At 34.4% G+C, this 15,095-nt stretch overlaps 1 protein-coding gene across 4 annotated transcripts; it reads left to right on the top strand.

Moving 5' to 3' along the window:
* Positions 1-688: 688 nt before the first annotated feature.
* LOC110715678 lies at positions 689-11,840 on the top strand. 4 transcript variants are annotated; one of them, XM_021894279.1, is made up of 13 exons: positions 689-834; positions 1,004-1,067; positions 1,955-2,099; positions 3,219-3,391; positions 4,599-4,636; positions 4,766-4,845; positions 6,625-6,683; positions 8,444-8,741; positions 9,331-9,443; positions 9,522-9,587; positions 9,832-9,922; positions 10,131-10,198; positions 11,104-11,840. In XM_021894279.1, the coding sequence occupies exons 1-13, from the start codon at positions 800-802 to the stop codon at positions 11,389-11,391; spliced, it is 1,518 nt and encodes a 505-aa protein (XP_021749971.1). In that variant the 5' UTR covers positions 689-799; the 3' UTR covers positions 11,392-11,840. The 4 variants fall into 4 exon arrangements, with proteins under 4 accessions (XP_021749971.1, XP_021749970.1, XP_021749973.1 ...); XM_021894278.1 differs by having other exon boundaries at positions 6,616-6,683; positions 11,104-11,682; XM_021894281.1 differs by having other exon boundaries at positions 826-891; positions 6,616-6,683; positions 11,104-11,682.
* Positions 11,841-15,095: the final 3,255 nt, after the last annotated feature.

Raw genomic sequence — 15,095 nt, forward strand, 5'->3', positions numbered from 1 at the left:
CACATGGTGTGACCAACCACATATAAAAATGCGTGATTATTATTAACTATAGTATTAAGTGCTAGTTCTTTTGGACTTATTTTAAGTTCAATTTAGTTCAATTCAAGTCATTTTTTTTAAATAATGCAAGTCATTTTAGTTTTATTTGATGATTATTATTTTATTTTGAGGAAATCGATGATTGTTACTCCATTATTATTAGGATCTTGCTAACGAACGCCCCCGGGCGTAGGATAAGCATTTAAAATATTGCCTAAAATGATATTAATTTGGAAAAGCATGACAAAATCACGCGTCGATCGGTGTAATTAATGTTCATTTTAATTTAATATTTCTACTTTTAGATAGCTTATCCAACGCCCCCGGGGCGTTCATTAGCTTTTGCCTTATTATTACCAAGTACAATTATTAATTGATAACCAAAAAAGGTACAATTATTAATTTATTAATCACTTTACTTTAGTCCCATCCAGCTCAAAGATGGCCTAATTATCAAATTAGGGTATGTTCTCATCTTATTTTCAGTTCAGTTCAACTCTAATCAGTTCAGTTCAACTCTAATCAGTTTAATTTGGTTCCTAATTTCCTTATCTTATACTCGTAAAAAATTCAGTTCAGTTCATTTTATTTCATTTAAGGTCCAATCAGTTTAGTTTAATAAATTACAACAAACTTTACACCTGCGGAAAAAAAAAAGGTCAAAATCCAAGAGAAAACCTAAAGATGGCAGCAATCTAAAGATATTTCTAAATTCTAATCATTTGTCTGCTAAACCTTTTTATATTACTCAAACTATCAAATGGTAGTTGCCAGTGCCAGAGCTTTCTTCTTCAGGTAAAATACAGTACAAAATCAATACATTTGATGTCCATGCTCCAACTCTTTTATATTGTACGGACTACGGAGTAATTGATTTAAGAACGAAATTAACGGTTTATTGATTATTTCAATTTTGCTGGGCCAAAACTCCAATTCATGGATTGTTCTGTCTTTTATTTTGCAGAATTCCTCGACCTTCGCAATTTACAAATTCGTATTCGTTTCTTTATATACCACAGCGATTACAGGTATATTTGCTTTATTTTATCATTTATTGATTGATTGATTTTTTATTTTTTGGTTGATCATTTATGTGATTTAATGAAGAAATACTTATTTTACATTTTAGGGGTTGTGGTTGAATTTGATACCTGTTAAGGAATTGTGTTGTTTGTGTTGCTTTTTTTGATAAATGGGTTTTGTTCCCCTCCTTGGGAAATTATAGTTAATGTGAAGTTTGAGGTAAGCACTTAGTGTAGTTTCATCGAATTACGGCGTGTTCTTGTTGAGTTTGAGGGCTTATTATTGGCAGTGTGATTTCACCATAATGTGCTTATAGCGCGTTATTTGTTGTTACATGGGTGTCTATCCTACAATGGGTGTAAATTTACACTCTCTCGCATTCGCCTCCCAATGTGATTAGCTCATGAGTACATGGTGAAGGGAATTTGAAAGGGTGTAAAAGTGTAAGACTATACCTTGGTGTATGATGAAAATTGTAGTTGTTACATGGGTCATAGTTGTGATGACGGAATGGGTTTTCCGACTCAAAAGTAATAAATTACAAGAAAAAAGATCTATTGATTTACTTGGTCTATGATATACTTAAGGTAGTACCTTGTCAATAGTGTTTTAGTAAGATTAGTATGTTATGGATTGCACATTGTGAGGATTTCTGCTATATAATAATAGGTATAATCCATGGTGGATATTTGTTGATCATTCACTAAACGAAATGCACTCAATCCATAGAGCATTGGGTTTGCTTGGCCTAGTTCATAGAGCCAAGTGTGTATTTTTGATGGCTACTGAGTATTGCATTTGTCATTTATCTATTGCTTCAGTATTTGCTTGTTTATTATCTAGAACTCTTCTTGTTTTTGTTGACTTAACTTTTATTGTTTTCACTTTTCAGGGATACCATTGTTATCATGGCTTAAGCAATTTCAGCAAAGAAAGTGCGTCAAAGGGAATTCATTGTTTCAAGGGTTGGAACAATAAGATGAAAGCAGTATATCCTGTTTGGAGGCCAATCAGTACTCAATCCACTTCGAATGATGGTAGGTTTTCCACTTCCCCAGCTTCAGATATATTCTTTAGATCTTTCTCTATTTGATAAATGCTTGTATATTTGCAGTTGGTTTCTAGTTTATCATGATTTCTTTTGGCAGATACAAAATCATAATTAGCCATGGCTTGATGGCCATTAAGGCTCATAATTCCAGCCTTGTAGGGACTTAGCTTTCTAAATTTCAACTTTTAGCCCTGCTTGGTCCTCTCATAGTTTTTTTCTTGTAAAGTTAGCACCCCTCCATTAGTTTTTGACGATTATTAGCAAGATCTGGAGCACATAAGTACATCAGTATAGTTATTCAAAATCTTAGGATAATTAAGTAAACTATAGGTGATCCATTGTGGGCTGTGGCTCTTCTGGATATGCCCAGTCTGAATGTTATTTTTATTTTCCATTTCTTAACTAATAAAGCGCTGTGTGTGAGAGACAACAGAGATGTAGTTTGTTTGGAATTTGGGTTACTAAATATCAACCTCAGCAGTATGCTATACTTTCCCATACTAGGACTTTACAGCTAGAGTACAATAAGGTTGTTTATGGGTGTCTTCCTTTAAACAAACACCTTTTTCCTCCATATTCTAAAAATTAGTGACTTTGGATTGTCTGATTAAAGACCTTTATTTTGGCTTCCTTACCATTTAAGACCTACCTAAGCTGCCATACATACATTACGGAATTTACATCTTGCAGATTCTAGCTTTGATTTTCTAAGCTCTGTTATCAAATTATAAGCTGCATGATGCGCTAGCAGTTGTTGATACAATAGATTGAATGATAATAATTTGCTTCACTGTGATTTCACTTGAGAGGAATAAGAGACAACTAATTGTAATTCAAAATTCAACTTTTTAAGGCTTTTGTGAAATATAATAGGACAAGAATACCAGAAGCAGCAACAATAATATAGTATATGTCTTGCTGTTAGTCGGAATATCTATAGATATGTACTTAGCCTTAATCCTATCAGGTTGAATCTACTAGAGGTGTAAAGATGAATACTTTAAGAATTCTTATAGCTTTTGTAACAAACAAAGATATTCACGAACTTTCAGACTGCTCATTGGATTAAGGCTAAATGAACATGAGAAGTGTGCTGTATCTGTAGGGGTAGCAGCAGATGATTCAACAGTCTCTTCATCTCTGCAAGCTAATAATGAGGTTGGTGTAGCTGAAGGTGTCCAGGCTAGCCATGGTACTGTCATGCAGAATAGCTTTGAAGTCACTGATGCAGAAAAAGTATCAACTGAAAGCAAGGAAAAAATTGCTGTTTCTGTAGAGGTATGATTTATGCTTCTGTACTACATTGGACCTATTCTCGGGGGATGGACCTCTGTGCATAGATACACAAACAATGATTCCATGATGGCATACTGCTGAAACTGAAAGCAGTCTTGTAAGGCCATGCTTAGTAATGGCCACATTTTCAACTGACCTAGCTAAGAGATCCTCAGTTTTAGCTTTCTCGGACATTGCCACGTATTCTTTGTTAATTTTTTTGGTAATGTCTGGGAGGTTGTGCTCTGCACGAAAGGTGTTTCTAGCTGGCTGCAAATGTTCTTATTTGTTTATTTATTTATTTTAATTTGTTTATGTATGGATTGCTGATAAAAAAGATTATACGTCTATTATAATGCTACATAAGATGTTTATAATTGTTGCGTCCTATCTAAGATCTAGCTAAAAAAGTCTTAAGTTCTGGAAAATTGCTAAATACTCTTGGCTACTTTTCTGGGTATGGCTGAGAGGTTGCAGAATTTTTAGCATGCTGCATATGTTCTTTTTTAATTTTACGATTTGCAGAATATAAATGGTACTGACTATATCTAATACAATATTACGACTTAATCTGTTTTTTAAAACTTCACGCCTCTAGTGAAAGGTTGACATTTCTCTGTCTCTTTTTGCAGTAGCTTTTTATTTTACTCCGTATTTTATATTTTTCTTCGCAAAAACTGCAAAATTGATTAGCCTTTTGCATGTCAAATAGGTATAGAGCTTTTTTGGATTGTTGTTACTTTATATGAGTAAGTGTTAATAAGATTGCAGGACACTGGGATATACTTAAAATAATTTATTTTCTTTCTTTCTTTCTTTTGTTTTTTTCCCCTGGAAATTCTGGACTACTGATCTAGCTACTTATTGTTGTGCATTGTTTTTGAAAGAATTGATTATTTTTCGCTTTCTACTTCAAGATTGGTTCTTGAGATTGTAGGAAGCAGACATGTCCAATCTATAATACATCTGGATCTAGAGTTCTAAATTGTGGATAATTGTGAAAAAGAGGGCGTGAAATATAGCAAAGATTGATTTTTTCCCAGGTCTTTTGTCTGGTGGTGCATATAAGGTATTGAGAAAAGTAACATGTTGAAGTTTGCTTTTGTGCGATTGTATGATTTAAAGACAAACTTGCTCTTCCTTAGTTATGTACTTGGATTTTTGCTGCATTCTGTCTTGATTCTTGATAAATTGTCTTACCTTATTACAGGTAGGTGCTTCTGTCATGCGTTTCATTGGATATAAAGAGTAATGACATTATCAGCTTATTTCATTGATGTTTTATAGGAGTTTATTAAGTGAACCCTGGGAAGCTACAAACTAGATGCTCTATCCACTCTTTTCTTATTTTGCCTCCTTTTTGGATTCACATTGTAGTAAATCTTTGCGGGAAAGCATTGAGAAGGAAATGGGGGTCAAGTTAATATTTCCATCATCAAAGTTGGAGGATTCTATTGGTACATTTCTCGCTCATTGTTTATTTCCATTGCATACTGCCTGATACTTCTTACTTATTCTTCGTCGTTTTCATATTTGAGGAATCCTGGCTAAATCTTCTTGCCTCGTTTTATCAATGCCTAAGGCTGCTTACTTTGGAAACATATATTGAAGTTAAGATTGATAATTTTTCCCTTTAGAAAATTCTTAACTTTCAGTTGCCTCTTTATCCTGTACCTTCATGGTGGAATGTTTACATTCTGTTGATTTTTGTAGCTAATTAATTGAGCTACCTTGTTCTTGATAATTTGCTTTAAAGTTAAATTATTGTTATAAGGTTTAGAATTGTATTGAATACAGCCTCCCTACAGCTTTACACTGGTTTAGTATAAGGTTGCATACTTTGACCTCACACCTCCCTATTGACCCTATACCTTGCCCTTAGTATAAGTCATACAACTATACAAGGTAGTTGCTGTATTGCCTGTATTTAAAATTTTAGAATCTAGTTAAGCTGTTTCAATGTGAAATGATATTGTTTAATAATGGATAATTCTTCTCTCATCCCCCCTTTATAAGTTTATATGATGCCATTGCCAATTTTCATAATTTTGGTAATGGATGATTCTTCTGTCAATGATTGATAATTATCATAGTGAGGGACCCCTGCCGTTTAAGAATGGCATTATTATCAATCGAAAGAATGATTCTCCTGTATATGTCACTATGCTTTTTCACGAGTCAATAATTCATGTTGGCATTGATTACGCAAAATATTAGTGAATATTTAGGACAGTTGAAAATGCTTCCTGAGTATTAATTAGCTCAATCATTTTGGTGAACAGTAACCATATTTTTATGCACCGAGCCGTGGTCTTGTTGAAAAGGTGAGACTCTTAGGAAGACCTGGAAGAGTGTACCATCATTCTAATGCCATCTAAAAATTAGAGTATGCACATAGGATATTAATAAGTACTGGGGAATTTGACGATAGAAGAAAGCTACTGCAGCACTTCTAAACCTATCAAATTCAATCACTTCGAAAGCAAGCTGCTTTCATCGTCAACACGGTTACATATGCAAAATTTAAGTTCGCGCAGCAATCTCGTTGAATCAGTTATGCAGTATGCTATTAAAGATTTTGACCTGATGTTCAAACTAAACTGCTCCATGTGGAGCTGAATTTATTAGATTATAATTCATCAATTCTAACAGCTTCATACTTTCTTGAAACTGCCGATAAGTTCTCAAATATTGAACAATCTGAAATTAGGCAAAAATTACTCAGATTCTCACTGGCTCTTATACGGAAGAGCTCTTTTACGGAAGCAACTGATTCATCATTTTCGTTTTATCTCTGCCAAGATGGCAAGTCAGCACTTAAGCATTCAAACTCATAGTTGACACCTCTTTAAATTAATAGTAACTCTTTAGATTTTTGCTAAATGTGCCCTTGCTTTTCATTACATTTTCTTCATCCTACCGTGAATCTGGAATCAATTCTGAATAAGCACTCACTTACGTGAAAAATGGAGTATTGTTTTTTCCTTTTTTCTTTCTGATTTTTTTTTGTTATTATTTTTATTTTTTTAATGAAAGAGATATAGTGTATTGTTAAAGCATTTCCAGGCTTCTGGCATTTTACATCTTCTCTTATAAAAATACCTCTTCTATTCTTCCTGGAAAGCAGGCTTAGTTACCAAAGCTTCCTTTTAAAGCATGCTTATTTACCATGACTTCCTTTTATTTTATTTTCCTTTTTTATGAGCTGTCAATGACTCTTGTTTCAGTAATTGAAGGTGATTCCATGGATGCAATTACCAAAGCTTCAGAAAAAATCCAGGCTATAATTGACAAGGTTGGTTGATCATCATCAAATGTTCTGTCTAGAAATTGCATTTTTTTTTTGGTTGCAAGGAAATAGCTAATTTGCAGCAATGAGAAATACGTCTTTGTTGATCATTTGCAGAAATATTGTTGGCTTGTTGCTAGATTTTACTTTCTTGATATCTAGAGCAAGACAACTAATATGATCCCTTCACCCTCCAATCGTTTCTAGGTTTCTAGCTTAGCTGATGGTATGTACTGTGTCAGAAAGTCAATAAAAATATCCTGGGGAAATTCTCGTACAAGTTCATATTAACTTTTTCAATTGGTTCAAGGAAATGTTTGCTATGTCTAGTACATATTCTTGTGCGTTGTGTTTATGTAAGCCAAATGTGGCTAAATTTTAGAGTTATGGTGATCATCAAAGTTGCAATAACGAATCATTAAAGTTTTTTTTGTGTATGTTTGCAGTTAAGAAAAGATAGACTTTGTATTTTATTTTACTGTATTTCATTTTAATTCTATTATTTATTTATTTATTTATTTGTTTGAAAAAGAATCTTTAACATCTATGTACGTCAATTTTGGATAGACAAGAGTGGTGGTATGACTACTATAAATCTCTCTGAGTCACTGAGGCTTTAAACATCTGTTTCTCTTTCTAGGTTACTTTTCCTTTGATTTGTCTCCAGTCTTTACAATATAGATAGATTTACTATTTTTAAATAATTTCAAATGCTCTTGATCATGTTTTGTAACAGATGCTTCCCTCCATCTTTTGCGTTATCGTTTTGGTGCTAGGCATATTTAATGTTTAATGCATCTTCACTATTGTTTGAATTAAGTACATTAACTTACTGTTAAGTTGCATGGAATTTTTCCTAAAAAAAAAAAAAAAAAAAAAAGTTGCATGGAATTTACTCCACAGTTCTAATTTACTAGGATGGATTCTAAATTCTTATTGTACAAGTCCATCAAATGCTTCTGTTCTTCAACTTGTGATTTTTAAAATGCTCAATATAGTTAATAGGAACTTGACAACTACTGTGCCCTGTGGGGGAATCATAAAAGAGTTTGACTAGTATTTATGAGGATGGAGGGAGTACATTTTAAAATACCAATGGTGCTCTTTTGCTGTGTACTTATTCTGGAAGAATCATCTCCACCTATGTTTTTATTGACGAATGAAATCAGATGCAACCAATTGCTTTGTTAAAAAAGGGTTGTACAAGCAACGTGGATAAGCTGTCTTATAAACCAGTAAAAGTAAATTACAGATAATCCCAGTTTCATTGAATCTTCCCTAGCAAGTTACCCTTGAGATCAGGTGCAACCTATTATTCTCTTGTATGCCTGCACTCCCTGCAGCAGCATCTAATTCTTGAGCATTGTTTGTGTTTGCTAATCAATTTATTTGTCCAGTCACATGCAGTGGTTCATGTGAATATTGGAAGCATTTTCCACCTAAAATCAAGCTGTTTCCTGCTTATGGAATAATTCTTTACAGGCTTTGATAATTTGATTTTACTCCCTCCGTCTTTCTAAGGATTCCACCTTGCCATTTCTGCTGTTATACTGTGCTTGACAAAATCTATGATATCTAAAGGAAAGCCCAACATGACTGCTATGAGCTCCAATTGGCTGTTAAAAATTCTGTTTACTTGTTCCTTTCGATACTTGTCTTCTTTTCCTGCTCTATCAGATTTCTCAAACATTGCATTTACATTGTGAACATGGAAGTTGTATCATTTGTTTTTTTTGTTTTTTTCCCCTTTTGTTTCTGGATGACAGGCTGTTAATTCTTCAGCTTTGACCTTCTCCCACTTGATCTCGCTTCCATTAGCCATACACAATGAACTGGTTGATAAACTCAACAGATTTCAGTCCACTGTACTGGCATATAGTGATTCTAAAGATGCAGATGGGACTATGGATGTTGATTCAAGTGATGAGGCTTCTGAAGATGGAGAAAAAAATGTAAAACCTGTAAATGCAGATGTTGCTGCCAATCTTAAAGTTGACGACACTCATAATGTTAAAAGGGATACAAAGGACATACCTCTTGTAAGCTATGCACCTAAAACATCTGGTACAAGATTCTTCTCTACCTCCTCTGTTGCATCCTGTTGCTTTTCCTATATAAATTCTGTTGTAGGAAATCTTGAAACCGCATCTAAAATTGTCTCTCTCACCACACCCCACAATATGTACTGAGCCTTCTCATGGAAAGAATCTGTTCATTATTCTACCCGTCTTCATTACTCTTCAAGAAGACAAAGGCCCTATGGAAGATCAATGCAACCATATAAACATATAGTTTCAAATTTGTTGATCAAGAGACAATACCTCACTATTCCTCACCCAAAAAAACTTGCTACTATTTCACTGTTGGATGTTAATGGAATAAATTTTTTTTGGCTAATTATAGTATTTGCATTTTTTTATTTATTGTTGTGTGTTGAATTAAGAGATTGGAAATAGTCTATCTGTTCACTTTGAGATAAGGTTACATACGTTAGAATTCCTACCCTGCCAAGGATGGTAACCTGTTTAGAGAACAATTGGGATAATTTTGATGGTGAAAAACTTATCTATTGATGACTTGACGCAATAGACATGCATCAACTTATACCAAGTTATCTCTTGTATTTGATTTCTCTATTTCTTTTCCTTGTCAGGATTGGGGATTGATAAATCTATATTTATCAAACCAAAAAGATTTCACTTAACTGTAGTAATGCTGAAGTTATGGAATAAGGGACGTGTCAATGCAGCTAAAGAGGTTTTGCAGGTATATCTGTTAAAACTTATTGTAATTGCTTTCTTGTAAACTTTCTTCTGTAACACAATTTTTTGTGATTTTATCCAGAGCATCTCCTCTGAACTAATTGAGGTTTTGGACAATCGACCTTTATTTATTAGACTTAAAGGGCTGGTAAGACTCATTCTGACTAGCTATGTAGCTTTGGATCTGATGAATTTGGTATTATGTTATGAATCTAAACTAGGCTGCACTAGCTGTTGGCCTTGGAAGAGAAAGACTTACTCTATCTGATGATGCTTTCTTCACTCAAGGCTAATTAGTGATTGGTTTTCTCTTTGCTTGTCTTTCCCTTATAGTAGTTTACTATGTTTATTTTAGCTATTTTACCATTTAAGAAACCCTTATTTGATTCCAGGATTGCTTGAGAGGATCTCGAAACAAAGCTCAAGTTCTTTATGCTCCCGTTGAAGAAATTGGTAATGAGGGGCGACTTCATCGTGCATGTCGTATCCATTTACTACTTGGATTCTTTTTCTTTTAAAAACAATATTTATATATGATAATAATATTGATGTCTCCACATAGTAACTTCTTCTCTCAAGTAATGATTTATACTTCAATATATATGATAATAATGTTGATGTCTCCACAATTCCACATATTAACTTTTTATTAATCCCTGAAAACACTATAGTATTTCCTCAGCTATTATAGAACTCATCATTGATGCCTATGTCAAAGCTGGACTAGTACTTGAGAAAGATGCTAAGCAAAAGTTAAAGGTATATTATCTGATGCTCTGGTTTTCTGCTTGATTTCTGCTTATAACCTGCTTTTGACATCAATAATTCAGTGCTCTTTATAATCCAATTTTCTTGTGTGGTTTTGGAAAACTATTATGTGACCATCTTTCAAACTGCAACAAGAAGTAGAATGCTAAGGCATCTCAAATGGAACTTATTGGTATTTATACTGGAGGAACATGAAAAATAATAAAGAAATAAAAATAAAAACAAAAAAAAACACAATTGAAGTGAAAGAGGGCTTTTAAGTTTGATGATTACTTTGTGACCTTTGTCTTGGTGCTTAATTCTTAATTATATAACCAGACATTCAGATGTTCTATCTTTTGTAAGCTTTCTCTCCTGCTATATATCACCGGAAAAAGACTGATATTGACAGTTGAATATTAAAATTAAAACAACCTGCAAGTATTTTTGAGCTGTGTCAATATCAATATTTCTTTCATCATTTTAAAAACACCAAGAATAGTCTTTAATGCCATCCGATGGTGTCACTTTTGATTTAGCCTTCCATCATTGTAACATATATGAGGATTAAGGAGCATGGCGGGAATTTTCGTTTCTTGCATCTCTATTGACTGCATGTCTGCATGTACACCATGTTTGCCTCAGTTTGGTTGATCTGTAGTATGAGTGCTTTGTAGTGTTTGTCTGTCATTGTAATTGGGATGTCTAATTGCATCTACTTGCTTCAGAATCTGTCTGTTACATGTACATACATGAAATTGGTGACTGAAATGGATTTTAAGTGTTGGCAGTGGTCTGGTCTGGCAGTCTCCATTCTATGTTTCTTCCCTCCATCGTCTAAATTGCTTTGCATGACAGATTATTTAATTTGGTTCATTTAATGCTGATAGTAGTATCATTGCTCCCTTAAACTGCAGCTGCATGCTACTGTGATGAATACAACACAAAGGAAAGGAGTAAACAAGAGGAAACATAGAAGAGGGAAAGACTCTTTTGATGCCACACCCATTTTCGAGCAATTTGGGTCTGAAGCATGGGGTGATTATCACATCCGTGAAGCTCATCTTTCACAAAGATTCTTGTATGATGATAATGATTACTACCACTGCTGCGCTTCCATACCCTTTCCTGAGATCACAGAAGTTCCTGCTAGCAGTGCCACTCCGGCTGAGTCTGTAGAAGAGTCCATAGCCGAGAGCGTGTAATCTTCTTGTATGGAGTACAATACCCTTGTTTTTCTGTCAGTTCCAGTTTGTACTGATAGCCTTTCGCATGCCTAGAGGACAAGGAACAACCAAAGTCAATTTTCAAGCTCAATGTTTGACAATGCATGGTTTTCAATGTTTTATTAATTTTTTTGTTAGAATAGTCTTTAGTGATGTAAGAAATTAAAAATAATGTTTGTTGAGTGCATCTAAAAAAAAATGAAAAAAAAAATTTGTTTGTAGGGTTGGTTGGCAAATGACTTGGCCTTATATGAAGTCTTTTAGTCAAAATTTTTGCTGGCTTTTAGTTTGTTACTCCGTAATGTTGTTTTAATGATTTAAAGAATTTGGTCGGCAAAAACTTTGGAGCAGATTTCTAGCTTTCTGCTGTTGACTGAAAAAAAGGGGCAAATACAGAAATAAAATCTGGTCATCTTTTACAGTATTTATTTTATTTGACATACTGGTCATTATTTCATCAAAAAAATTTGCACTAAACCATTGCTAAAACTCACTATTACAATTTACTTGTATCAAACTTTTGCACCAAATCTAGCAAAGCTTGGTCTAGTGATAATTGGTAAGGTTTGCATCTATTGGATGGGGATTCCCTTACCTTTTCTCTCCCCAATCTCAAAGGACTTAGCCCGTAAACTTGAGTCTAGTGGACTTGTGAGCGGTTCTTGTCAAATAGCATCCTCCTTACCCAAAAAAAAAAAAAAAAAAAACTATCCAACTTTTCCTATAGTAAGGGCCTGTTCTAATTGAACTGAATTGATTGGAGCTGAATTGAACTAAATAGAGATGAAATGAATGTTTTATGAGAGAAGGAAATTAGAAAATGAACTGAACTAATTGGAGCTGAGCTAAAATGAACTGAAATTAAGCTGAAGAGAACATACACTAAAAGGAATACTTATTATTAAGTTTATCATTGATTCTTTTTTTTTCGTTGGGGGGGGGGGGGAGGAAGAAATGACAATAGACTAAGACCCTGTTTGATTCACCTTAATTCTGCTGAACTGAAATTATTTTTACTGAATTGAACTTATTTTTACTGAACTGAACTTAATTTTACTGAACTGAAATTATTTTTACTGAATTTAAATTATTTTTACTGAACTGAAATTATTTTTACTGATTTTCTATTATAATTCTTCTTTAAGAAAACTGAATTTTACTGAACTGAACTTATTTTTACTAAACTGAAATTATTTTTACTTAATATTATTTTTTTTAAGGTGAAGAGAACAGGGCCTAATTCGACATTTTAGTTCAATCAAGTCTAATTGATGTAAAATGAGTCGGGTTCAATCAAATCTAATTGAGTTTGGATTAGTTCGAGTTTAGACTTCATTGTGTCCATGTAAGTGAAATACTAAATCAAAGTAATTTTCAATTTAGATAAAATCTAATCGGAATTGGTCAGTTTTAAACACCCTTATTTATGTCTGCGTTCTTAAAATTTGTACTAGTATTCTACCATCATTGTTGTTTTAATTATTCTCCCTAACAAGACTACAAGAGTAACAACCTCAAATATGATGATAATTTGAGGACAGACGAAATAGCATATAGCATATTCATTATTCAATGTCCTACCTAACATTTTAATCTTTTCATACTTCGTATGTTATAGAATTGTACACTAGATCATATAACATCAAACGCATCAATTTAATTAGCATATTTTAATATAAACAACGAAACTCTACTTAGCTAAAAAGGGTAAAACTTGCTTCTTTGACATTGTACTAGTACAGCTGTAACACAACGTACATCTGCAAAATAAAACAAAAATTATACTTCCTCCGTTCTGTTAATATTGCAACAAGGAGGAAATTACGCATTCCGAAACACATTTTATATGCTAAATATCTATAATTGTGTAATAGTAAAAATTATAAAAAGTTGATTTTGTGAAAGTATTATATGAGACGAATCCAACAAGATCTCACTTGACTATATTTTGCTTAATGTATAACTCATATTATATGATCAAACAAGAGTGATGAGTAGTGCAAAAAGTCCATTGTTGCAGTATTAATAGAACGGAGGAAGTATATTTTATTTTATGGAGGATAAGTTTGATATTAATTAAAATTAGATGCTGATTAGTTGGTGCTAATAAATTAAGTTTTCTTTAACGAATTTGTTTATTTAAACTAATTACACAATTAAACTAATGACATAACAAGTCTACCATCACTTGATCCCAGAAGACAACTACTGTACAATTGTCCCCACCTTTTATGGAAAGAACATGCATTTATGTTTAATAGTTAGCAATTCAATCTAATCCAAAACATAATCAAACGAACAATCCTAGAGCTACTATTAATCGTCACATGTTCATCCCACAGTAGTTCTTGTATCACACGGTCTAATTAATTCAATTTTATGTTAAATGGATTAATCTGACATGGCTTTTTTCCAACTTTTAATTTATTGGTTTAACGATCAGATCGTCTTTCTTAAGAATTACATGTACGCACATTGTTTCGGGTCTTTTTTGGATCTCCTGGGATACTGGTCACGCTTTGCTGGCAATACGTTGGTCCCACCTGCAAAACCACGAATATTCCGTTCAACGGAATATTCGTCTCCGACGATCAAGTCAGTGATCAAAACGGAAAAAGGGCTAGAGAGAGAAAGTAGAGAGAAGTTGGAGCTATTTAATGCTCTGTGTTTTTTATTGTCCGAAAATCCCCCTTCATCATAAATGATTGGGGTATTTATAGGGGTGGGATTCGTGCCCCTCTAGGGTTTATACCCTAGATTTGCGTGACGTGATTGGCTGCGCAATCAGCGATCGCCACGTGCCCCTCTAGGGGCGCCGTTTTGCGGCTTTCAGTGTCATCTCTCAGAATTTGGGCCCTGACGTTGTTAGGGCTTTTTGGCGTGCTCTTTTTTAGATGCATCTTCCCGTGGTACACGTGTCGCCCTATGGCTGGGCCACGTGTCACCATGGGATTGGCCTGAGACCTTAAAAACTCTAGATTGCGTGGCATCTTCCCGTGGTGACACGTGTCACCCCATAATTGGGCCACGTGTCACTGTGGGATTGGTCCACGTATACGGGGTATTTTTACCCTCAACATTTTCCCCTCAGAGGGGATGGCTCGTACGCTAATAGGCCGGCTCCTTTGACCTTTGATAGCCTTGGCGCGTACAAATGTTTTAGAGGTTTGTCGACTTTCTGTCCGCCTAACATTTTTAAGGCGAACGCCTGTCTATTCGAGCGGCGCGGACGAAGCTGGGCTGTCAATTTTTGCGGCCGTCTTGCCGTTTCGGAATGAGCCTTAGTTCTGCCAGCTTTCCCTTGGACGAGTCGTTTATTAGGTCGTCCCTTCCGTCTATTTTGACGGAATTGCTCCTTGTCCTTCCAAATTCTAGGTCACTTTTTTCAAATTGTAACCGTTTAGCTAAGTTGGGCGGGAAAGTTGAATTTACCATCTTACCCCCATAAATTTTTCCTATATATACAAGGGCTTTGACTTCATTTTGGCACTTTGGAACTTTACATTTTCTAGAGAGAAGTCAGAGCTCCTAGAGAGAGAAAGTGTTTTTTTCCTTTGAATCTTCAAGAGCTCCGCCGCGCCTTTGAGTTTTCCGGTGACATTAGTTGAGGTTTCCGATCAATCTTCAAGTTTCTCCGGGTTTTCAACACGTACAGAGGTAGGCCGCCTGCACGGGCACTCACT

Source organism: Chenopodium quinoa, unplaced genomic scaffold, assembly GCF_001683475.1.
Source record: "Chenopodium quinoa cultivar QQ74 unplaced genomic scaffold, ASM168347v1, whole genome shotgun sequence".
Lineage (NCBI taxonomy): Eukaryota > Viridiplantae > Streptophyta > Magnoliopsida > Caryophyllales > Amaranthaceae > Chenopodium > Chenopodium quinoa.

Bases quoted from the DNA above. Each gene is read 5' to 3' on its own strand.
- LOC110715678 (XM_021894278.1), top strand. From the start codon at position 800: ATGGTAGTTGCCAGTGCCAGAGCTTTCTTCTTCAG. The intron at 4,637-4,765 runs GTAATGACATTA...TTCACATTGTAG, and splicing joins CGTTTCATTGGATATAAAGA to TAAATCTTTGCGGGAAAGCA. The intron at 4,846-6,615 runs GTACATTTCTCG...CTCTTGTTTCAG, and splicing joins AAAGTTGGAGGATTCTATTG to TAATTGAAGGTGATTCCATG.